The following is a 26,512-nucleotide window of genomic DNA, read 5'->3' on the forward strand; positions in this document are numbered from 1 at the left end:
GCGCGAATCGCTTTTATATGCACATCACTGAAATAATTAAAACTGGAGTGGCCAATCTGAAATCAGACGCGTGATCCGAATTATGTCAATCACGTTCAGTGTTTTTGTGATGTTTAGCAGCTGAACCCTATCAAACTGCGCGGGGCTTGATATCGGGCTGTCGCGCCAGAAATTAAACATAAAAATCAATCGGAAGTATTGACCTTGGAACAGTGGTTCTCAAACTATTCAAGTCACGCCCCCTTATGATGGCGAAAGTGTTCGCCCCCCTCATCGTCATATCACAAAACCCACCCAGGATGCTAGTAAACCTAACGGTTGTTTGATGGTATTGAAGGTTACGAGTGTGGATGAAAGATGTTTTTAAATATGAAATTCAGACTAAATACAGAGCAATAATTCCTAATTGAACGTAAATCGCGCGAAGAGCGAAAAAATTCTCAGTAGAGCTCCGCTTTGCACCCAACAGTTTGAGAACCACTGCCTTAGAATTGTCACGGTGAAATATACCAAGAAAATGTTTTTAAGAAAATGAAGTCCCTGCATTAATTCGATTTTTAGTACGCATTTCATCAATATTTAAAATAATTTCCTTTAGTCTCTCGCGGGCCGCATGCGGCCCGCGGGCCGTAGTTTGCCCACCCCTGGCCTATGGTCTATGAGCAAAGCTTTGCTAGTGTGACATCATATTGACAGACAATGTGCTCATAACCCATTTTAAGTCCACTAGTGGGCGTTAAAGGGTGTCTGTAATTTGGGTCACAGAAATATGGTAACCCTATATTAGGCCATACATTGCAAAAATATTCATTGAAGTAATTTGCGATGGCCACAAGATCCGTCAGATTATCGCCGGTAGTCGAGTTCGTGAATTGCGAGACAGGCCTGGGGCGATTTTTCTTCTGCAAGAGTAATTTAGGTTTTGTGAGCAAACTGCAACAGCTCTTTTGCCATTTTCAACCATATATGGATTTTCAACTCAGACGATGATCAAAGGACTTATCGCAATAGACTTCAACCGTAAGATGACATCAGATATAGGCCATGACAACCATAATCCCGGAATTCGATAAACTTGCCAAGCAAGTTCAAGAACAGGGCTCTCATTGAGTGTGTGTAGACTGTAGAGTGAAAAACAGTGCTTGCGTTTTTCGTTGATACCGTATTAAGCTCTTTAGGATAGAAATCAAAAAACCTGTTTTTCGATAATATCTAGCTTGAGTCCGCGGAAATATAGATAAGCTTGAGAAGAGTCCGTGGGTAAAAAAAGTTGAGAACCACTGGTTTAATAGATAGAATGTTTTTGTGTCCGAGCGGAATAAAGTTTATATTGTCGCAATCAGTACCACGGTAGCTTTCGTTTGCTACTCGTTTTTATCAATTTTCGCGGTCGACAAGCTGGTCAAATATTACCGTTAAATTGCCTTTAGTCAAATGGGAAGTGTGGCGTGGACTACTTTCAATGGGCCGTGAGATTTGCTTGTGTCCACACCATATAGGACACTATGGTCACAGACGGTGGTTGCTATAACAAAAAGTCACGTGACTTTCGAGTCCATATTAGTCACTGAGCTATATAATGACGGTATTGTGTTCCATTCCGGGTGGCGAAATCCCTTTAGTATCCACAAGCTAGGCCCAGCACAACACTCCAAGAAAAATGTCAACACACTCTTTGTTTGAACACGAGCGAATAATAGTCCTAGTTGCTAGTGACAAAGGAAATACAATCCAACAAAGAAGTGTTATGTGAACTCAGGGATATGGAGAAGTTCTTTAGAGGTAGTTCTATATATCCCTGTATGATCTTGACTTTACTTAGTATGACCAGCACCCACAGACATGGGGTGATTACTTCATGAATTTAATCCATTACGATTACGATTATTCTGAACCACGCGATTACGGTTACGATTACGATTACAGCAAAATCAGGAAGTAGTCGATTACGATTACATTGTAAATGTAATGGCGATTACTCACGATTACATGGTATTGGAAGACAATATAAGGATTGCGACGAAAAGGCCTAACGGGATAACAACTTAATTTATAGATGATACGTCATTTGCTTGTTACATCATAATGTTCCGACTGCCCATTGTCCAACTTAGCGGACGATTTTTCGCATCACTAACCGATTTGCATTCTTGCCAGATCCGCAACCACCACACCCCAAATTCTCCAATAGGGTGGGGAGCGAGCCCGAAGGGGACTAAAAAGTATTTCGTAAATCAACATAAATTATCGAGTATATTTTCGAGAGATATAATTAATTTGAAAGTTTTTGCCGAACTTCGTGATTTAATATCTCTAGATAGCTTGATTTTGAAATGCATATACGTCTCCCCCTCAAGAAAAAAGCACTCCTAATTTATAGGAATAGGCATTTCGGTATCGCGCGGTCATTACCGCTCCACGAAACACCATAAGACATATGCAGTTTCGGCCAGCATGCGACTCCACGAATTGTGCTACCAAAAAGACGTAGGCCGAAACTTTAGGTATGAGTCCTATGTCAATAGCCAGGCTGGATTGGCGTGAAGGGTAGTCTTGTCATTACAATTGGAGCCCCTTAATACAAATGCCACCTGGGTCACACACAAAGGGATGAAGACAGGATAGTTTGTGTGTGCGTCTCACGAAAGTTTTAGTCTGTTACGTTTGAGCGACTACAGTATCTATTGATTATATAACAGACGGGGAGGCCACGAATTAACTATATACAACAAAGTAATTATAACAAAATATCAGATAATGAATTACGTGCTCCCAGCGCTACACCAGTAAATCTGAGCATCGGCGGCTGAGAAAGGATTAAAAATGAATAATTATATAATGCAATTACCAATATTACTGATGAAATTCAGTCATCAGCCTGAAAATGCACCACCCTATCGGGCCCAAGAACAACGTTTTGAGTGGGGGACGAATTGATGTTTTGGTCCTGATTCTAGCAGCAACCCGAGCTAACATGGTATAAAGCGGGGTGCTATAGCGGAAGGTCCAAATGTTAAGTAAAGAATTGCGAAATAACGATTGGCGCCCGTTTCAAGTACAGTCATATGAGAAAATATAAAGTGAACATAAAACTCTGCCTTACAGATACTGCAACCTGCGGTTACAAGAAATGACAAAAATGGCTTGGTTATGATATATATATATGTCATCAGCTGTTGGTTTTAATGCTTCATTGTGGAAATCGTAATATTTCATTTAACGAGTACAAAATTTTAAATCCCTGTCTGGTGTACTTACATACGTATATAGGCCTACTGTTCACCAAGCAACAAGGGTCGAACTGTATTTTACTAAGCATAACCAAACATCAATACATAAGGTACTCTTTAAAACCAGGCAGAGTAGTGATTATTATCCTGCTGTGAGGTAGTGGCGGCTGGATTGTATTGATAACCTGATATACAGCATGACGGGTGTTCTTACAATCACACTACAATGTACATCGAATATCTATTTACTAAGTGTGAATACTTCTTACACAATGACGAGATAAGCTGATACTTCTGACTTAATTAAGAGCAGTGGCGTTTGAAATTCAATAAACATGGTATAATATATCTTCCTTGTTCACGAATCTTCATTGTTCAGCTTATGTCATAGTCCTTTTACAAATAAAAAGTAATGGTTATTTCACAAAGAAATCGTTTAGATATGTGAAGTAGTCGATTACGATTACTTGAAAACGCGGTAATCGTCGTAATCGATTACGATTACTAAGCGCGATTACCCCATGTCTGGCACCCAATGTTTGGAAACGCTTTGCAGCAACCAAGGATTATACAATTGAGCTTGATTGATGGTAAACGGTTTCCTAGTGACGAACGGTATGAGTAGGGCTGGGCAAAATCGAGTACATGACTGATTCGATTCTGAATCATGTATTTTGCTTCGAGTCAAATAATCGAGTATCACTCATTACATTACATTTTTTCGGTACACAGCAAGAACATGGCGCAATGTGGAAATGATTTTCCCCAAAAGAGTCAAACAGCATATAGCGATAATCAGCCTGGTCTCTCCCCTAAAACCAGGTAAATACTACTTTCCAAACCCCCTAGGTCTGCAAACTTCACCCGAGGAATTGCAGAAAAACTCACTTTTGGTGACTTTCACAAAATCAATAGCCTGAAAAAGGTGACTCAGTGAAAATGTAATTTTCGTCGGTCTCGCCTGGGCATTCCTGAAATGGGAAACTGTTTCAAATTTATACGACAGAATTAATGAAGCGATCATTTACATATTGTTTGGGAACGGTCGTGCTTGACAGGGTTAGTGGGACGTATTGCTTGCAAGCCATTCTGTCACAGATAACGATGAGATACAGCTAACGAATTATATATCTCTTTGTTATGCAAATAGAAGAGAATAGAACCGAACTAGAAATAAATAGTTTATAGCATGTTTTTTTAAATCACTTCTTTCCATTTTTACGCAATATTTTATAAAAATTGCAGTAAAAATTGGCATGGAAATAGAGAAAAGTTGCAAAAAGTTGAACTATAAAATTCTTCCAATCATCTTAAAACATGACAGTACATAGATTCTGAGTATTGTGGAAGCTGTCTGAAGCTGTAAAAAAAGTTGCAAAAGTTACAAAAACTTGCCCTAGTTATTACCCTTCTATGCTTTTCCTTATCTGTAGGTTTGTTATTGCGGTTCGCGACTCAGTGTGCTTTGTCATTATTACACCACAAAGACAAAATTATTTATATATGTCAAATTTCGTTTACCTCATTTACTGACGTTGGATCCCCAAGAGAGTTAGTGGAATAAATATGACATTTTGAATATATTGCTTACTGCTATATTTAATTCGAAATATAATAATACATACTGAATATACTAATAAATAATGTCAAGTGCACGAGAGTCGCGAACCGTAGAAAACAACACGTATATACGGTATAACAGACACAAATACGGAATATGAACAGGGTATAGAGATGTTCTTTCTGGCAGAAGACGATCGGCTTTGGCAGCTTTATCATGGTAGATTCAAGGACCTTTAAATGAAAAGAGAACAACCACAAGCAACTGTGGAAAACTGATTGCTATTATAATGTTGCAAGATATGCTGCCCGATGGCGGAATTACATACAAAAAGAACAAGGATGAACTGTACAAAAATGAAAAAACCGAAAATATCAATATCAAACAAATTAGCATCCTATCTGTTCATTACATCACATTGTGTCTTGTGTATCGCATTGTATATTGTGTACGTATTGATCAGATGAATTTATAATCTAACGATTATTGATATTACGTGACGGATATTTTATTTTCTAAATATGAGCTGAGCTTTAACACGGCGTAAACTAAATTTCTGAGATTTGCCACGTTTCAATTTGTCGCAGGGAGTGTAGCAACGTAAACAATATTCAAAGTAATTTACCCGTGAAATTTCATTAAGAACGAGATCACGTAGTCGATACAATGGCAAGTTGTAAGGGCGTCGTGGCAATAGGTTGCTAAAATTATGGGTGACTATGAGGTAGCCTATACACGACACACATCCATTGACTGTCACCATGACGTACCGAATATTACACGGGGTGGGCATGAATAGCTTAATTACTCCGCAAATACTTCTGTAAAATTATCTGAGAAATTGCTAGAAGGAGAATTAGCGGACCAAGTCAGGGTACAAAGGGTAGAGTCAGAGTCACAGTGTTGAGACCGCAGTCCAAGTCATGTGATAGTGCTCACTAATCAGCTTCTGTCACTATTTTTCGAGCTCAGATACATATATAGGATGGCTACTGCTGTGTTGCTGAATCCTCCTCGGAATCATACCAAACGTCAAGAGCCGCCACAAACGTATTTTCACAGCTCATCTTCTGAAACAGCCGAAGAAGATGTGACTGCAGTTGACATGCCGAGAAGTAAGAAACGAAAAACAGGTACAAATTACGTATTAGTCAGCGAGCCTTTGTCTTCGTAAACGCACCTACAACACATATATGGAAATACTGTGATGGCACAGGTTGAACGAATCAGGAGGCAACCGAAGCCGATGAGTATCTTAATGGGGAAAAGTGGGGCACATTAGATACATGGGCACTATTAGGGTTGCATTTAAAGCAAGTGGTGGTATAAATACTTCGTTTAAAACATGTCCCGCGGACGGAAATGTTTTAATCAAATGCCACATGAAAGTTCAATAATTATGAAATGAAATATTGTGCAATTACTTTCTAAAACCATACATTAATGGGTTGAGTAAGAACCTTCTTACGACCTGCATTAACTTTGGTCGAAAGTGCTGCTTTTGAGAACGTCCTGATGTCGGTGTCGTTCCGTAACGTAACGATTAAAAAAAGGTCATCACTTCGGATTTTTTGTGCGCAACTTAGATTTTCTGTGCGCAGAGACCGTGCGCAGCTTAGACGGAACATTGCTTGCAACCCAGGTGGAGATGCATTGTATCACCACACAATAATAAACTTCATTCGACTGCCCATACATTTCATTGTGACGTCATAAATTCGTATTTTTGAATTTTTTGTTATGGCTCTTTTAAAGCTAAGAATTTTTGATATGCGGCTCGTGAAGGAAGCAGGTCTGCGATCACTGTTAACTATACCAATCAACTGGTGCGTATCAATGAACGATTCTTGACGTCATTGTTGCACAAAGTCGAAATTCACTACATGGAATTCGTCGTGTGTGGCATGTTTTTTACGTGAATGTTGGGCATGCTCTTGACAATTATTCCTATGCGCTTGGAATTAGCTCACTTGATTCAGAAATCGCAAGACTTCCTAATGAACTTGAATCGAAATATTGCTGAGGAGAGATGAGCTGGTGAAATCGGTGCCAATGAAGACCAATGTTCCCTTCAATTCTCCAAATTGTTCGATTTAAGCGGAGTCGACTGTATATTCAAATATTCCCATGAAGCGCACAATAGATCTGTTTTTTCATTAATATCTCGAGAACATATTTTAAGTGACTCCTCAGTGAAATCATGCGTTTTCTGTCGACCTTGAAGCCGTGAAAATCTCGTAGCCTGATCCTGACTCCCAATCACTCAGACTTTGATGACACATATGTAACTGAAGTATCTGTTTTCAGATGATAGAATGAATTCCCCAATATATCGGAAAGTTCGTAAGTTTTCGGTAAACCCTGGATCCACTGTATTGGATTTGTCATATCTGCCACTGGATGAGAAATATTTGAAAGATATTACAGAAACACTGATAAAAAAAGGAGAAACGGAATCATTGATTCTGCGAGGCTGTCTGACGCCAGGATCGATTTCGCAATGGTATCCACAGTTTGAACACGAACGGCCTGTAAAGGTGTGTTCACTACAGTAATAACTTTATTTAGCGGCCAATCTTTAACAAGATATATTTTGTTATTTTATAGAACGCAGTAAGAATTAATCGAGTTGATGTGAGCTTAAATCGTAACATTGGCATTGATGATGCGAGATCACTGGGCATGTTGCTGAAAATGTGGAACACGAAGTACCTGGATTTGAGCGATTGTTCGTTGCAAAATCTGGAAATAATTGATCTCAAAAAATGCTTGAAGGAAAATTTTCAGGTACGGTTACCCTTCTCACAGTGACGTGCGGCGAGGTTCAACACTGGGAATGCATATTCTCTTATAATCAGATTCACAAATACATAGAACTCAAAATGTCACCTATGATTCAGTTGGTGACTTGTTTGTTATAACATTATCACTCTTAAATAGCTGGTTCGTGGTACAGAGCTTGAATATAGCTTTCAATACAACATCCATTGTAGCAGTATATTTATTAAACTCGAAGACTTTTCGGGTGCCTCTTTTCAAGAATTATCGGCACACTGAAGGGATTTGAACAGATTTAAAAGCAAAACCAAAAAGGCAAAGTATGACGCAACAATCAAAATCACAGAGCATGAAATTCGCATTGTATCAATGGCAACAATAACAAACTACGAAGTATTAGTATACGGACATACGGTACTATGGTTGCCAGTAAACTCGCCCCAAAGTAAATTCGGCCCAGGCAAATTCGGCCATTACATCAGTAAATTCGGCCCACCGAGAATATTGTATTAAAATGTATTACCAACCGTTAACATGAATTAATTACATAATTATACTATTATTAAGTGATTTGGATGTCAGGGTATGCGTAGATCGCGTAATCACGGGTCGCGTAATCACGATCATATGCGCATGTTTTTGACCGAATCAATTTTGGGATATGCTGCTTAATACGCTCAAACAATCTTTGAGATGTACGTCCTACAAACCTATTATCACAGTGGCACTTGTATTGGTAAACAACATTACTTGCATCAAAGGCAGGAAGTACATCTTTTCGAGAGTTGGGTAACAAGGGTTTCGTCGTGTACACTACATGCGTGTTAACGCTGTAATAGCAACGGTGAACAGCCGATTTAATAAGCTTTTCAAATCGGCTAGACACGTTACCTAGCCAAGGTAAGTGTAAAAATGCCGGGCATTTTTCTGGGCCATATTTTGGAGTTGTATCCGATTTTTCCAATACCCTAGAGATAGAGCATTTTAATATGTGGTCCGGATAGCCATTTTTGGAGAGAATCAAGTGGATATCATCCAATTCGCGTGACAGTTTTTCCGGTGAGCAGAGGCGCAAGGCGCGATTAACGAGAGATGAAATGAGGTTTAATTTACGCCGCTTCGGGCAGAATGAATCCCAACGAATATAATGACCAGTGAAAGTTGGTTTTCTGTACACCGACGTTAAAAACGTTTGTCCTGATCTCTCTACTAAGACGTCTAAAAAGGGAAGAGCAGCATCAGTTTCCTTTTCCACGGTAAATTGTAGAGCTGGATGGAGACAATTCAATTTGTTTAAGAAATTATTACACTCTCGCTCATTTTTAAAGGCAACAAAGGTGTCATCGACATATCTAAAATAGAGGAGAGGTTTTGCGACGTTTTCAAACAATTATTCAACCTATTTTATGTAGACAGAAAGATTTCCTCTATAACCTACAAATTTCTCATTAGTGCGTGTTGTTCCGTGCGTGTAATTGTTTATTTACAAATTGTGCTGCTACTATAGTACCGTATGTCCGTATGCTTCGTAGTTTGTTATTGTTGCCATTGATACAATGCGAATTTCATGCTCTGTGATTTTGATTGTTGCGTCATACTTTGCCTTTTTGGTTTTGCTTTTAAATCTGTTCAAATCCCTTCAGTGTGCCGATAACTCTTGAAAAGAGGCACCCGAAAAGTCTTCGAGTTTAATAAATATACTGCTACAATGGATGTTGTATTGAAAATTATCACTCTTCACACGCCAGCGACGTAAGACGGTGTAGGGGAGATGTGGTACCGATGGATCGCTGGGACCGAAAATACTTGAAAAATTCTCTATGATAATTCCATGATTACACTCCGTGAATTTGTCTACAATTGCATGCTGACAGAATCTTTCCTCACATGCAAAAAAAAAATCAACCTGCGTGAGTTATGGGGTCTGTGACGAATGATTTACGTTTTAGGGGGTGTTAAGTAAATTTGGATCGACATTTCCATTTTTCTATATCACCTTTCAGACTAACAGTCCCGCCATAATTTTTGATGTGAAGTATAGGGCTTGTATCAGGGTGTATAATGGCACATATTTTTCGAATCAATAACATCCTCGAGTGGACGATTTTCAAGTCAATTACAATATTTATTGGGTGGGGGACCTATGGTACCATAGCCAAATCAAGCAAAATAGATAGAACAACTAATCACTTAACAACACAAACTATTCTACGTGTATATAGGCTGTAAATCAGTGGTTCTTAACCTTGCCCCCAGCGCCCCCCAGGGGGCGCTGGCGATTTTGAAAGGGGGCGGAAACGCTCAGGGGGCGATATGGGGGGCGCTGGGCTCAGGGGGGCGGTATGGGGGCGCTGGAGAAAAATGGCTTCGCAGTAGATTATGTGGTGATGGGACATATCCTTAATGAGTATTCAGAGCAAATTAACACCGAAAACTTCGTTACATATAGCCTTCATTCGAGCATTTGGCGAGCTACCGTGCGGACGTGTCTGATTACGCTCACGGGACTGACAATCAAAGGCGTGTTCTCTATCAAGAACTGTTAGAGTATGTCTCGCTCAGGAAAGGTCGTATTGAATGAGGAAGAAATGATAAAGAAGATATTGCCTTCGCTGCTAGAAAAGCTAACAGGAGAGATCAACAACATGCTGCAAAAAAACCAAGATCGGCTGTTAGAGGAGATTGCCACCATCAAGAGCAATACCTCCGAGATATCTGCTAAAATGGACAAACTTAATACGAGACTAGATGCGCTAGAAGAACAGGTTCAGAAGAACCTAACAGATGTGGAAGCCAATCGAGAAAGTATCGAGACTGCATTTAGTCGCATTGACGAGCTCGACCGCATATCTCGCCTCGATTTACTAGAATTTCAAGGCATTGTGAAGAAAGAAAACGAGGATACAAAGAAAGTTGTTATGGATATCTGTAAAGCGATCGGGGTAAGTCTGGATGAAGAGGACCTATCATTATGCTATCGTAAACCTCTCCGAGATGCTACAAAAACAGCCCCTATCATGGTCAAATTCTTCGATCGAACTATCCGAGATGAGATCTACTTTGCAAGATTGAAACTTCGCGACGTTTCGAGCGCAAAGTTGGAAAATTGCAGCTCAATCTTCATCGTGGAAAATCTCACCGAGAGGACCCACAAGTTATTGTATGACGCCCGTCAACTGAAAAAGAAGCAAAAATTTGATTTCCTTTGGACCAGACATGGGAAGATCTGGGCAAAAAAGAACGTTGACTCATCAGCATTTCTAATCGAAAAACATAGTGACCTAAAGAAGATCCTGTGAGTAACTATTCTCCCTCACGTAATCTATTCATATTAAGCGCATTATTTTTCATTCTTTCATTCATTATTATGCCTTTGCCCCACTATTCCTTTGATCTTGCTAGTAGGCGACATGACAAACACAATATCAATGCCTCGGACTGTTTGCAATCTCAATCAGACCTCCATGAAGGTGCTGATTTGTCCCCAGAAAGCTTCAACTTTAACAATGTCAAGAAATGTGAATATGTTTGCCTAGATAAATTGACTGATATCTTATCGGGATCCTCCAACCAAGATCGATTCACAATATCTCATTTTAATATGAGATCCCTCCAGAAGAACCATGATGATCTTTCTGAAATTATAACGTCGCTGAATAGTATGCCTACTCTCATCGCTATTTCTGAGACCAAACTCAAATCTGATCCGACTTCTAATATAGCATTGGAAGGATATACGTTCCTGCACTCACCGACCCGTTCCAATGCGGGCGGGGTAGGCCTCTATATCAAATCTAATCTGCGATTCACTGTGCTAACGGCCTATAATCTTGCGTATCGAGACTGTGAGCAGCTATGGGTCAATTTGGAAGATTTCCAGCATAACAGGTCCCTAATCATTGCGATCATATATAGACACCCTAGATCTAGCGTGGATGATGTCACCGAATTCACAGAAGAAATGAATCGAGCCTTATGTAAAATTAACGAAAAGTCGAACGATTGTTTCATCATTGGAGATTTTAATGTTAACCTCAAAGCAAAAAATAGCCCGACTGTGAACCGATATATCAATATGTTACGATGCTGTAACTTCGTACCATTAATTTCCCAACCGACTAGGTATTCGGACAGTTCTAGTACTCTTCTTGACCATATATGCACGAATTTAACCACCCGAGAAATCCAACCGTGTGTTTGCTCATGTGTAATATCTGACCACTTGCCTGTTTTTGCGATAGTTGATTTGAAAACTAGCAAATGCAAACCCTTGCGTTATTATAAACGTGACCTCGATGGTATCGATCCTTCCCGTCTAGCAACCGAATCTCAATATGTGTTCTCTAGATTATTTGACAAACCCTTAACCTTGAGCAATTTTGAAGCATACTTCGATGCTTTCAAGAATGCCATTGACGAGTTATTGAACAGTCATGCTCCTCCGATCACACTCAGCAGGCGCGACCGTAAATTACTCCGCAAACCTTGGATATCGAAAGGTATTCTGATCTCTATCAGACGGCGTAACACAATGCATTATCCTCTTTTTGTTAAGGGCAATGCTGAGCAGAGAAAATTTTATAAAACTTACTCGAATAAGTTAACTCGTATCAAAAAAAGGGCTAAAGAAAACTATTTCTTGAAAGCTTTCGTAGAGAATAGAAATAATCCGAAAAGGAGGTGGAAAATGATCAACAGTATCATTCATAGGGATTCTAAAACCTCGAGTAAGCAATTGAGTATCACTGATTTGACTGGCGAGATGATGATTACCCCGGGTGAGATTGCTGAATCGTTTAATGACTATTTTTGCACGTTAGGTCCATCGCTAGCGCGCGAATTGCCATCGCCGACTGAGCGCCAGTCATTTGCCTCGACTTCCTCGAAATCCATTTATTTGAGATCCACATCGCAAAGAGAAATTGTACAGACTATAGCTGGCCTTCGCAGCAATAAGGCTAACGGTGTAGACGGCATCCCTGCAGCTTTTCTGAAATTAATTTGTCCGTACATCTCTCCACTAGTTTGCAAGATATTCAACTTCTGTATAAATAATGGAATCTTTCCGAACCCCCTAAAAATAGCGAGAGTAGTCCCAATCTTCAAGCAAGGAGATGACACCAACAGAAGTAACTACAGACCAATTTCTATACTACCAACCATGGCTAAAGTGTTCGAAAAGCTAGTCCATATGAGGTTGATGGATTTCCTTGATAAAGAAGAAATTCTGTCGAAACAGCAATTTGGTTTCCGGGAAGGATTCAATACCTCCCAGGCAATTCTCGATGTGACGGAGAAATACTATAAGGTAATTGAGCAAAACAAAGTGGCATGCAGTATATTCCTTGATCTCAAGAAAGCCTTTGATACCGTTGATCACGACATCCTTCTTGCCAAGTTATCGGCCTGCGGTATCAGGGGTGTCGCCAATGACCTTTTCAGATCTTACTTGAGCAATAGATCTCAATGTGTCGATATCGGTGGCATCAACTCGTCGCCTGGCGCCATACGATGCGGTGTCCCTCAAGGGTCTGTTCTTGGTCCGACATTGTTCTTGATATATATCAACGACCTAGCTAAATCCACATCGATGGAAACCACCCTATTTGCTGATGACACGCACCTCTTCGCCTCGTCAGATTACGTTGATGAGCTCAATGCGAAGCTTAATAGGGAAATGACTTTGGTATCCAAATGGATGATATGTAATAAATTAACGCTGAATGCTGCCAAAACCCAGATTATATTCATTAGTAACGTCTTAAGTACTAAAGAATATCGCACTGTTAGTGTAATGGTAAATGATAAGACGATAAACCCTTCTAGGGTTGCAAAATATCTTGGCATATTCATTGATGGCGATCTATCCTGGAAGGACCATACCCAGAAGCTAGCGGTTAAACTCTCCCGTGGTGTTGGCATCTTACGGCGCCTTAGACATCTAGTTCCGAAGACGGTGCTCCGAGAAGTGTATTTTGCAATGGTTCACAGTCACTTGCAATATGGAATTTTGAGTTGGGGCTTCTGCAACAAAAGTACTTTGCATCCAATACAGGTGATTCAAAACGACGCCATTCGTGCCCTTACGGGGTCATTTCGATGTAATCTTGGGAAGTCATATCGGGAGTGGAGAATATTGAGAGTTGAAGAAATTAAATATCTGGAAGTAGCTAAATTCATGTATCGTTTTCACAATAAACAGCTTGCCTTTAGTTTGGGGGATAAATTACAACTATCAACATCCACCCATAGTCACAATACCAGATTTTCAGCCGCACCAAATTATCGCCACAATTTAGTAAGGAAGGAATTCTGCAAACGATCTCTTTTGATAGCCGGTCCTATCATCTGGAATAATGTACCCATTACAATTCGTGAACGAAGCTTCAACGGTTTTAAAAAATCACTGATAGACTATTTGCTGGACCCTTCTAATCAACCTATTGGTCTGTAATTGATGCACTGTTGTTGTTGCTGTTCGAACATGGCTTTCTTATGTGTATGTTGTTCGTTTATACCGATCTCTTTTATTTTTGTGTTTTCGAAATTTATCATTGTGTTCGTCTGTCTCGTGAGTTATAATTTGTATGCTCTATAGGGAAGGGATTGACTAGATGACTTCTTGGTCGTATCGTCCCTTCCCTGTCCATACCGATTATTTGAATGTTTCAAATTTTCCTGGTGAGACGAATTTAATAAATGATCTATCTATCTATCTATCTTCAAAATACATATAGGTTTAATTGTCCATGGGCGCCTAAATGACTGACACCGAATGTTCCTGTCTTAGCAATCTGAACCCCAGAAGACGAATTCCATCTGGCAGGGAAAAATTATATGGCAGGTAAATACCAATCTGAAATCGTGTGCATCTTTTAGTTTAGTACGATTGGGCGACAGGGATATTCCTGTTGGGCGATATCCCCGTTGAGCGATTCTATATTTTTTGATATTGCAGACAGGGGGTCACGAAATAACATCATGCAACGAAGTCATACCAACGGGTTCGCCCGCCCGAAAATGTTTAATTATTAGTAACGGGCCCTACAGTTTCCAAGAAACCTCACAATGTTCGCTTTAAGTTTTGATGAGTCTGCGCACAGTCAACAAGTCCCTGCGCTGACCCTTGGACAAAAGTGCGTAACGATTAAAAAAAGGTAATAACTCAGGATTTATTGTGCGCAACGTAGATTTTCAGTGCGCAGAGACCGTGTCAGTACTGCGCACGCGTGCGCAGCTTAGAGGGCACATTGCACCTTACTCAGCTCTACCGGTAAATGTGTTTACGTGAGCAGAGAGAGGATAAAAATTGATCTCAACTTACATGCAATTCCCGATAATATTGACCAATTCAATCATCAATTAGTGAAATTTTCCGCACTTCACGCGACTAGGCGAGAATAGCTGCCTCAGTAAATAAACACCCAATGTAGATACCTAATGGGGATCTGGGAGTGAAGTCTCCCGGAAGTTTGGTTTATCACCCGATGGGGGCCCAGGACCAACTTTTTTCGTTTTTTTTTTTGGGGGGGGGGGTAGGGGGCTGACGAAGTGCTGTTACGGCCCTGGTAACGAATAATTGTATCTGCAGGCACGCACGAATATGCTCAATTATTAATTACGTGCCCTTTATTTTCCTATACAACAGCTCACTCAGAGCTACTGGTAAATCTGATTACGTGGGCTGAGAGGATAAGAAGTTTATAGCGATGTGATTACCACCTATTCATTTATCCATTATAGAAAATTTTGGTACCTAGGGCGACCAGGCCACACAAACTTTGCTGACCATCGAAGTCACGCCATGTGATTCATGGGGGCGAAGCCCTCAACAGTTTGGTTTATAACGCGTTGGGTGCGCAAGGCAATCGTTTTTACGGGGGTTGACGAAGTGCTGTTACGGCCCTCCCTCTTACTCATTGTCTTCATTACATTCCTGACAATATGAAGTTTGGGGGCGCTGTAGCACAATAAGTTTTGAAAGGGGGCGCTGGAAGAAAAAAGGTTAAGAACCACTGGTCTATACCGATCGCATCTCGCCTGTATTGATTTGAAGTTTGTTCTCGTGCGTGTATGTCTACCAGTAATCTATACCAGTATGTCACCATGTACACGGATTTATTGTGACGTCACAGATTGTCGCACAATGTTACGATTCGACGTCTGTAGTACTTGCGGTTACAGGCGAGGCGCCCATTTGTGTTGCTACAAGTGTTTTGGCTAGCTGCTTACCTATGTGGCCAACGTTGAGTGAATACTCATTAATTCTGCTTAGCACTGTTTATTCTGACCACTTTTATTAATAGAGAAACGAATGGGTAGTTTCTCATCCACGGACCAAGCCAAATTGACAAAAGTGCGATTCGTTTAACATGGAATGGTTGTCGGAGCATGTGAAAACGGAAGACAAAACTATAAAATTAGATGAGATTTGGTCTGCTGCGCAAAATGTGTCGAGAAGCCAAAATAGTATACGAATTTTCGGAGGGTCAAATGTGGACAGGAGGTCACGAAATAGCATCCTGTATTGAAGTCATTATACCAACGGGTACGCCCGAAGGTACGAAATCTGATTACGTGAGCAGAGAGAGCATAAAAATTGATAGCAATATACCGATACAATCATGAATTACATCAATTTTTCGCGCTTCGCGCGTTTATATGATACAATCGCTAACTGGACACCCAAGTGGATGATAAGCATAGGCAAAAAGTGCACGGGCGCAGGGGGTCTGGGGGCTTCGCCCCCAGAACTTTGGGTTATCACCCTATGGGGGGGTTTGGCTGCGCACTGTTGTCTAAGGGCCTGCGCAGTGAGTTGACGTGTTTGCGTAGACTCGTGAAAAATTAGAGGGAACGTTGATCCCGAGGCCCACGTAACGAAGAATCGCTCGAAATATGGAAATAGTTATGCCTTATAGTTAGATAACACTGGGCAACAATTCTGAACGAAATTTTTTTTGACTTTAATTGTTGCACTTGATTTAGGCTAATGTTGGCGTGCTGATTCCAAACATGCCGCCGGTTTCCTTCTATGACGTCATCTACGACATACGCCGAAAATATACAAATTTTCACGGATTTAGCCATATTACCTTTCCGCACCGCACCACACTTTTATCACATAATAATTTACATAGCCACGGGGTCAATTGAATTAATAGGAAAAAAGTACTGGTATCGATCTAGGCCGATACTTTCACTCATTTTTGGTTACAGGATTCAATCATCCGAGGATATTTCAGACACATTTGATACAAACTGCGGTATATGGCAATACAAATAAACATTACATTTACTATCAGCTATAGGTCCATTGCCCCATTCAGCTTATCCAGTGTAACTTGAGACTCCAATACGCTAAACAATTTGGATCGAAATGAAAATATTAGGGATAGCAGGCCCAATGGTGAAGATTTTGAAATCGAGGATGATTCAAAACGTAGAGTAGTTCATCAACATAAGGTATGAACTGGCATAGGCGTTGGGACTTGGGAGATAAATATTCGGAGCTTTTAGCATCATCGCGAATTGAGAAAAGATTACTTTGCAAGAGAGAGAAGATATCTCACTTTCAATCATGGGAAACGGATTTTCATCGAAGGACAACTTTCGGCAGCTTTGTGTATATTGCCGGGATACTGGCATTGGCATAACACTGTTACCATGGATTGCACGAGGAGTTAGGCATCCCGATTTATAACTCAGGTGAATGAAAAATGTCAATAGGTAGCTCAAAAAATATCCCAACGAGCGACATTCACCAAAATGGCAACGTTTTAGGTGCAGTAACAAATGCACACTCAGTTAGTCTTCGTGAATAATACATAACCATTGAGAATAATACAGTAACAGTCTGACAACATTATTATTATTATTATAGGTAAAAACATTGGCATGAGTGGCGCTTATCACAACTGAAGGCTTTTTGCGCCACGGACAGAAACAAGTTAAACGCTACAGAAAGTAGCCTACATGATATATGGATGGGATAGGTACACATGTGCACATAAAAAGGTTTTACAATATTCCTCGAGTCGATCTAACATATTCAACAACATATCGCAGTATTGTGGATCAGTCAGTAGGGTTCGCATGTCGAAATTTACATTCTTCGATTCTGCATGGCGTCGTAAGCATTCTCTTTGATAGCGGTATTTTCTGCAATTCATGAGATAATGCTCTACGGCAGGGGTCACCAACCCGGTGCCCGCGGGCACCAGGTAGCCAGCGAGGACTAGATGAGTAGCCCGCGAGCCCATTCTAAAAAAGGTGGAAAAGCAGCATTTAACAATATTCGTCTGATTATTACCAGCGAGGTTTTAAATATATAGATTGATTGATTCAGCTATTCTTGTAACTTACATATATAAACACTTAAAAGTATCTTCAATTACAATTAATAATATATAGATGTATGTGATAGAATCACCGGAAATTCAAGATACGGCGGATTGCCTATACAGGTGACTTGATGGAATGCCGTCCACGGTCTTCTTGAAATGGTGGGGGGTTCCGTTACGATAGCTCGACAACCAGGACAATGCCAAAGTAGTAAACAATATTACTATTCGGAATCAGAAAGCCGTGAAGTATAGCATACTAACAGATTTTCAATATCTGTATACCGGCCATTGCGTATTGATTCTTTTGGCACAGCTTGTTTCTGTTACACTCAACGCAGTTTATTATACCATGTTTCTAACTTTCTGTAATCGTTGCTGATGTCCGGTATAATGAAATCTTGTCAATTCTGGATGCTGAATAGTAGGAGATTGAAATTGTAACATTGCAAAATGACCCCCACATCACTCTGCAGCAAACGTTTCGTGCATTGTTGATACGGAAAAGTACAGTGGTGTAGGTGCACTGCGCAGCAGCTATGAAGGTTGCAAGCGTCTGTGGTTCAACTTGTCGTTGTGAATCAGCCTTTTCGGACATGAGCTTCATCAAAAACAAACACAAAACACGCCTAATAATTGCACATCTGGAACACTCACTCAGAATGGCAGTGTAAAGTTAAATACCAGAGTAGAGCGCACTAGTTGATATCCTTCAATAACAGGCTTCCCACTGACTGTCATAGAAACAGATGACATGATGTCTAGTCCTGCCCAGTGCTAGTGCTATAAATATCAAAGTGGAAATTCAGTGTGGTACGGGTAAACGGCGGGAGTAAGTGGTAGCCCGCCGCTTCAATCATTACGCAAAAGTAGCCCTCGGTTGCAAAAAGGTTGGTGACCCCTGCTCTACGGTTTCCTCAATACCACATGCTTCGCACAGTTGCGAGTCGATGCATCCAATCTTGTTGAGATGGTGGCTTAGTCTGCAATGCGTCGTTCTTAACCGCAGCATAATTGAGTTTCCCAACCTTGTATCCACTTCAGATAGTCTGTCATGTACCGAGGGTTGCAGATCTTTGTACGCTCTCCCAGTATCTGTGGATTGGTAGATGCGGTCCCATTCATCTTTGCAGCTCTTTAGCAAGTACGACCATACGTCGGCGAGTGGGATGGCATGATTTCGGCGTATGTGTGTATTAGCAGCTCCCGCCCTTGCTAAATAATCTGCAGATTCATTACCGCGTATTCCGGAGTGTCCAGGCACCCATACAAACGATGTGGTAATTTCTGCTGTCCGCAACTGATGATTCAGCTCAATAATTCCATTCACCAGTTCCGTGTGATATAGTCCAGAATGTTTGATCGCGTCCAATGCACTCAAGGAATCGCTGAATATTGAAACTTTCGTAGTAACTTGACTTTGCCGTACCCAAGTCTGACAACAAGGATGCACATGTAACCCTGATACAGATGTGCCGCTGCCATATGTTTATGTCGGACAGCAGATATTAAAATAAGCTAAAATTCCAAACAATTTCCCGGGAATCCTTGGCATAGTAAGCAATGGGCAAACAGAAAGTACCCTCCAATATCTGAAGATGATGGGGGTGAGATACCAGCAGTGTTGGGATCAAGTCACTACCTTCGAGTCACGAGTCATTTCGAGTCATTGCACATTTTGACTCGAGTCAAGCCAAGTCAATCGATTTTCGAAGGTGACTCGAGTCAAGTCAAGTCACTAAAATTTTGGAGATGACTCGAGTCAAGTCTATTCAAGTCAAGTCAAGTCACGAGTCAAGTCACAATTCAAGTCAAGTTGCCTTTTGGAAGTATGAGGCACGATTACGTCATTGCATTTTGATGGGTGTCTGAAATACAGATGGAATGGTCATTGATTTTGAGCCGATGAACGAATATAGAGTTGGGTATACACGCAAGAAGGCGCTGTATTGCTAACCTACGTGAGTAATTGCATAGCCTCAGTTTAAAGTTACCGGCCAAACTAGAGAATAGAGAATCAAATTGATAAGATGCAATACATTATCCATTTACAAATTGACATGGTACAATTCCAGCCTGCGCCAATGGTTGAGGACTATAATAAACAATATTCGAATACAATATCAATAAAACAATAGGTTTGGTTGAGGTAAGAACAGAGTACACAAATAGACATTTTGCTATTAAATTACTTTACTATACTTGTTTACGACAACGTAAGCTGTAGGCATCGATCACTTCGTTTGCAGGAATTTATTTGTGAGAGAACGATGGAGGCTCACTAAAACGCACGATCATTGAGTGATTTGTCGCTCTCACGGGTTACACCAGCGTTTCGCGAACAATCCGAACACATGCAAGATACAGTGATTTTTATCGACACTGATTACTTGATGACTTGAAATTGACTCGTGAATTTTGCTCCGAGTCACGAGTCAATCCGCATTTCTGATACGCCGAGTCAAGTCAAGTCAAGTCATTTTAGAAAAGTGACTCGAGTCAAGTCAAGTCATACGAAAAAGGTGACTCGAGTCTGACTCGAGTCAAGTCACGACTCGAGGCATCCCAACACTGGATACCAGAGTATATTGCAGCTTAAATACGTTAGCGGACTATTGTTCGAGCATATCAAAACGAGACAACCCACAGAATGATGGGTTATTAGAGTTAATTAGGACCATGTAAGTAGCATTTTATTGGTCCTGCAGAAGCAATATCAGTTTAAATCAAACAAATTAAGCAGTGCAAATGGTTATTTGCGTCTATTGATTTACTTTCGACTGCTTGTTGTTTTTGAAACGTTTTTTTACAATAAACACAAAATAATAAAAGTAGTACTTTTACGTTGGTTAAGACAATGTGGTGGGTACCTAACCCCAAAATTGGATGTGATAGCGAATAACAAATAACATTTTTGAATTCAGCGCCCAAAAGTTAGTCGAAATCGATTGTCTGATCAAAGTCTACAAAAATTGTGTTTGCCATTGATAATAGGGGTAATCAAACAATGACAAATATACCACATGGGATATTTCGTTACTGCTGTGTAGTTTTCCGGTCATTTGGTAATTGTTGAAGCAAATTTCGAAACTTTTTCGATAGAAATACCATAGTTAAAGAACGCTACAAATTAGCAGCGATCAGTCATGTTTCTTTTAATGCGCTCTGGTTAGGGCGGCATTTAAAACAAACGGTGTTTTAAAACATTTTGTTTAAAACATGTTTTAAACAGTGTTTTAAACAGAGGCCCTTTTAAAAAGGACAAACTTGTGTTTTTTTTTCTAGTTGTAAAATTATGCCATAATTTTGTAAATATTTTCCAGAAACATGTTGTATTAGCCAACGGACAATTACCACCCGATAAAGCGGACGTACATCGATATGGAATGCCTGGAACCCTCAAAATAGTCGGTTCAACAGCAGATATTTTTTGAAAGGAGCTATATTTACCCTATATTTTCAATTGGTGAACACAATCCATTATGACGTCACAACTGAATATTCGTGACGTCCTGGCTTTAAAAAAAACGTTACAAACATGTTTCAAACAAGGCCCTTGTTTAAAACATGTTTGTCTTAAATTGATTTTTGTTTTATATGCAACCTTAGCTATGGTAGGCTAGTGTTTAGGCCGTTGTTGTTGTTGTTGTTCATGGTATTAATAGTGCTTGTCGACTACAATGGCCATTTACACCAGTCCGATATTCCTTATTTTTGATTCCGAAGCTGCCGGACTCGAACCCACCACCCATTGCTGTTGCACCTGTGGAGTATACCACTACCCTAACTCGCCTCTCCTGATTAGGCCGTTCGGGGATACCCATGTATGCGGGTGACGAAGTCTCCCCATCCTTATGCCACTCAACCCATCGCCTTGATAATATAATCAGCCACACGCTTATTTGCCCAATTCAGTGAAGAATTATGGTTCCCCTCTCGCTCTCTCTCGTGAGCGCGGTCTATTCGGAACTTTCCTAACATGAGTCAGGGGACTAGCAACGATGAATGGTTGGACGAGTAACAGTGCTGCTACACCATCGATCATCATCATCATCATCATATAGGGCAGCCCTGATCCGGTTCAGGTCGGATATCCAATCCGGCTCAGGTACATGCTCTGTTCTAATAAGGGCAGTACGCGAGTGAATCGACACTGACTGGGTATTATCGAATATCACTTTGAGACGTTATAACTGTATAACAGACGTGGGAAGTTCAATCATGCAACTTATGTGCTCCTATAAAGAATATGTTGCTAGCTCTATACTTTATGTAAAGGAATATTTGATATTGTGCGGCCATGTCTATTTCATTGCATTTTGTGACAATGCTGTGGATTGATCAGGATTTCGCGGATGTCGTTTCCGCTGACGCTCGCAGCCGTGTACTGCATGTTTCGTATGCCGTGATACGATCAGCCGAAGCCTTCCACAGTTGAAAATACTATCGGTACTACAATTTTCGTTGATTAGTAAACCCTCCGTGGCAAGGAGCGGTATTCGAAAGAATCATCTCTCACGTTACTCAACTCGAATCACTAGAAATAATACCGGATTCAGATTGGAGTACTCCTATCATTGTGCCCAGCTCTAATATGTCATTCATGAGGCGGTATACTTACTATCAGGGCTTTGGAGCCGGAGCCGGAGCCTGGATCCGGAGCCGGAGTCCGGAGCCGGAGTCCGGAGCCGGAGTCCGGAGCCGGAGCCGGAGCCGGAGCCGGAGCCGGAGCCGGAGCCCCGGAGCCGTGCATTTTCACCGGAGCTGGAGCCGGAGCCGGAGCTCTACGTAAAATTCAGCCGGAGCCGGAGCCGGAGCCGGAGCCCGTTATTTGAGGAGTGGCTCCGGCTCCGACGTACGTCATAAGATGCTATTATATATGCAACAACCACATCTGCTGATTTATGATAATTGAACGGCAGGCCTGAATTTTAATGCTGTGTACAACAGCAATGGCAGCCTGTGTGCGTTCTAGTGCAACTATGATGTTATCGACCATTGACAAGTATTCATTATGGCGTCACAAGCGGTTACGTCGGCACCTATGTCTTCGTTGCTACATCGGATGTTACTGTCGGTTGACAAACTCTAGATTACTATTGATAACTAACCTATGGGTAGATAAGTAATCTATATAGACCAGAAATGGCCAATCTTTTCGGCTAAAGGGGCACATGCAATTGACGAGCGAGTGCGCGGTACACTAGCCGCGCCAAGCGGGTAACATTTCCAAAGTTTATAAATAAACTAGGTCAATAATATTATTACTTGAGTATATTGCGGGTCTACTGTATACCACCCGCTAGGCTCAGTTTGCAAGGACACGACTATTCGGCATCTGGCCAAATCGATATCGAAGGTCTCCGATAACAGGCGACAATGATTTTGTGCCCACATTTCATCGTCGACGATCTTTATGCGAGCGCAAACGCGAGAAGATTTTCTCCCGTAATTGCGAATACAGTTATATTAGACTCAATCGGGTAAATTTGGCGTTGTTTTGTCGTTTTGGGTAGGGGGTAGGCTACCAAGCAAGAAATCGCGAAGCGTGAAGAAAAATTTCACTACTATTTAGTTTATTGTAATGTACGACGATTTACTGAAAATGTGACTGTACCATGGATCTGCCAATGCGTCGGAACTGATATTTTAGTCATCAACATCTTAAGTGTCGCAGTCATACTTGTAATTTTTGGTAGGCATTGCAAGTTCACAATCTGAGCAATTCATTTTCGATAATATAATAGGAAATTACCTTGCGGGCCACGCAAAACCCCCCACATTTGGCCCGCGGGTTGGCGCCCCCTGATATAGACAGGCCCATTCGATAATTTCAGAGCCGGAGCCGGAGCTGGAGCCGGAGCAGTGGTAATAATGCGGCTCCGGAGCTGGAGCCGGAGCTAATGTATGATAGAAGAAAGCTCCGGAGCCGGAGCTGGAGCAGTTTAAATTTACGGCTGCTCCAAATCCCTGCTTACTATCCTTACGTCGAATCGACGATATTCTTCAGTATTTCGTATTCGGCTCGTGGCATTTGCTGACGTTCGCTCCAAATGAGAGTCAAGGAATACCTTGAGTAGATTAATTTTGACAAACTGGATTTGTTTTGCTGCGACAATCATAAACCAAACTGTACCCTTCACCAACTTTATAATGTTTCAAAATAGTTTTGTGACTCTCATCAAAATGCTCGACCACCGGTTGAAAACCACCGGTATAGGGCCTGGTAGAACGGAATTTCGGATGGAAATGAACTGTCATGTAATTACGTCAGTACAAGATGTACTATTCTATATGGTTTTCCAGAAAATTAGATCAGCAGCGTAGTAGAAGTGACATTGTGTCGATTTCACACTTGAGCGATCATGCGAGATCTAGCAGATTTTACAGCTGCAAGCGGAATAAATGAGTTCTTTCCGGACCGATGTTTTTTTAAGTGGAAAAATCACCTCCCTCATGCAGAAGGAAAATATTGTAAGGCTGGAGCGAAGCCTTCTAGGAGTAATGCAACATTCTGGATCTATAGAAATGTAGTGAACTTCAATTTCGGGCCACCACTGTGCCACAAATCTTTGATTACGACGACATAGATGCGTGACATTGTTATATGGCTGGTTCGTACTACAGAATTGTAATATGGGGCCAATGTGAATCCATTGGGGAAGGTTCCCGATCCTAGCTCTACATCCCGGGTTGACGATGACATACCACAACAAAAAATGATGAGTGGTGATTCGATCAAGATTTTGAATATGTGATTGGTATCAACTGTGATTCGATTTTACCCTTCCGTAATCGCGACTGTAGATATGGCTGGCCAATTTTCACATGTTATTATTACGTCAATGTGAAGTAAGATTTTCTATGGGATCCATTTCACTACCACACTGCTGTTCGCGTTTGACAAATATATTAATTTAATACAATGGTTAGCAGCAGTTCTTGAGTTCCGTACTCCGGATGCCGAACGCAAAGGTACTCGATAATACACTAGGGTTGCCATACGTCCGGAATTTCACCGTTTAAACTGCGTCCTGGAGGAAATGTTGAAATATGCTGAAATGTCCGGAACTTAGAAGGCTTGAAGGGAGATCAATTTTAACAATATTTTATTCTGGAGAAGATTTATGCAACTTGAAATTTTTTTTCGTGCTACGCGCGATTTAGTGTCACATATATTGATTTTCATAAGGGTAGGCTACCCCTGTTCCCGCAAACACTACAATTAAAATAAATTAGCATTACCATCATTTACTGTAAATGACTTGTTGTAATCGCAATTGTACGAGAACTGTATATTCCTAGTGTCGGTAAGGCTGTTTGGATGCTTTAGGCAAGTATAGTGGTTCTCAATGGGGGGTCGTCTGTCCTTTTATAGAAATCACGACTTTTCTCTGGGGATGGCGAGGATGTTACAATTAACTAACTTCCAACATCATAGGCCGTGAGTAAGTCTGAGCAAAGGTGCTGATCCTATTTTAAGTATTTTAGTTATCAGCTTACCATCCTTTGACGTGGGCCACGGAACATTTTCAAATTAGGAATGGAGTAGCGACCATAAAAGGTTGGAAACCCCCCGGATGTGCAACCGATCGTGCGCACTGACCTCTTGGCTCATAAATAGTCATATCCGTGCGACAGTGACATGAACGTGACTTAGCGATGTGCAATTACGTTTTGTGCATTTTCGCAATCTTCACCTCCACCGCTAACTTTGATCACGTCGGCTTAGAGAAGATAAAACTTTTGTAATGATATATGGAAGAACATATTTTATTGACAGAATTAAATAAATTAAGCAACAAGATGGACAGAAAAACCAGATGCATGTGTATATCTACTAAGCCCCCAAAAGTTGCATCGATCTCCCTATGGTGGGCTTCAGACCAGTATTTTTTTGCCGGGAGTTGGCTCAAAAGTGTTGGTTCGGTCCTGGTTACAACACACAACCACTTATCTACACTGACCTAACACTATAGCAGGGATGTCACATGGTCGGCGGAGCAGACAATTTCATCCGGCTCGTGTTGCAGACAAAATGAGAATACCGAGTCTAGCAAAATTTTACTAGAGCTCAAATTTTAGAGATGGCGCAATAGCCTAGTTAATTCAGGACACACGTTAAAAAATCCACTCCCGCATACAATCGATAGGCAAAGCATTGCTAGTGTGCCGTCATATTGTACATACCTCATTTTAAAATCCGCCATATGGCGCCAAATTGTGTCAAGAATTTGAGTCACGAAAATATGGTAACCCTATAGATCACACGCATTTTCAACAAAAACGGTACCTGGATATAGCCTCAAACTTTCGACAAGGCAGGCCGGAAACCCTAAACTGTGTCCAGTGATCCACATTGCGAAGTTAAGAGTTTATATTTCAAAAACTCGGGACACCAGAAATATCCAGTCGTCCCCATAAACTGCAATATCGATTCATAACGTTGGAGACACTTGGTATATTAAACAAAATAAGAAATCTGACGAATAATTTCATGTTAAGTCTATATCGGAAATTAGGAGGTAACGAAGCTAACTCAGTAGTTGATGACCATGACCACTGGAAAGAATTTCGGTTAATACACCAACAAGGCACAG

General features: G+C 40.9%; 1 protein-coding gene across 2 annotated transcripts; it reads left to right on the forward strand.

Annotated features, from left to right (window-relative positions):
• The first annotated feature begins 796 nt into the window (after positions 1–796).
• LOC145449014 (uncharacterized) lies at positions 797–25,162 on the forward strand. 2 transcript variants are annotated; one of them, XM_080327478.1, is made up of 4 exons: positions 797–5,906; positions 7,099–7,328; positions 7,399–7,578; positions 21,236–25,162. In XM_080327478.1, exons 1-4 carry the CDS (start codon positions 5,777–5,779, stop codon positions 21,344–21,346), a joined length of 651 nt encoding a protein of 216 aa, XP_080183604.1. In that variant the 5' UTR covers positions 797–5,776; the 3' UTR covers positions 21,347–25,162. The 2 variants fall into 2 exon arrangements, with proteins under 2 accessions (XP_080183604.1, XP_080183603.1); XM_080327477.1 differs by having other exon boundaries at positions 801–5,924.
• Positions 25,163–26,512: the final 1,350 nt, after the last annotated feature.

Source organism: Botryllus schlosseri, chromosome 10 (genome assembly GCF_051294905.1).
Source record: "Botryllus schlosseri isolate E-star chromosome 10, Bs_hap1, whole genome shotgun sequence".
NCBI lineage: Eukaryota > Metazoa > Chordata > Ascidiacea > Stolidobranchia > Styelidae > Botryllus > Botryllus schlosseri.

Coding starts and splice junctions, on each gene's coding strand:
- LOC145449014 (XM_080327477.1), top strand. CDS start 5,777: ATGGCTACTGCTGTGTTGCTGAATCCTCCTCGGAATCATACCAAACGT. Junction 7,329..7,398: donor AACACGAACGGCCTGTAAAG/GTGTGTTCACTA, acceptor GTTATTTTATAG/AACGCAGTAAGAATTAATCG. Junction 7,579..21,235: donor GCTTGAAGGAAAATTTTCAG/GTACGGTTACCC, acceptor AATATTTTCCAG/AAACATGTTGTATTAGCCAA.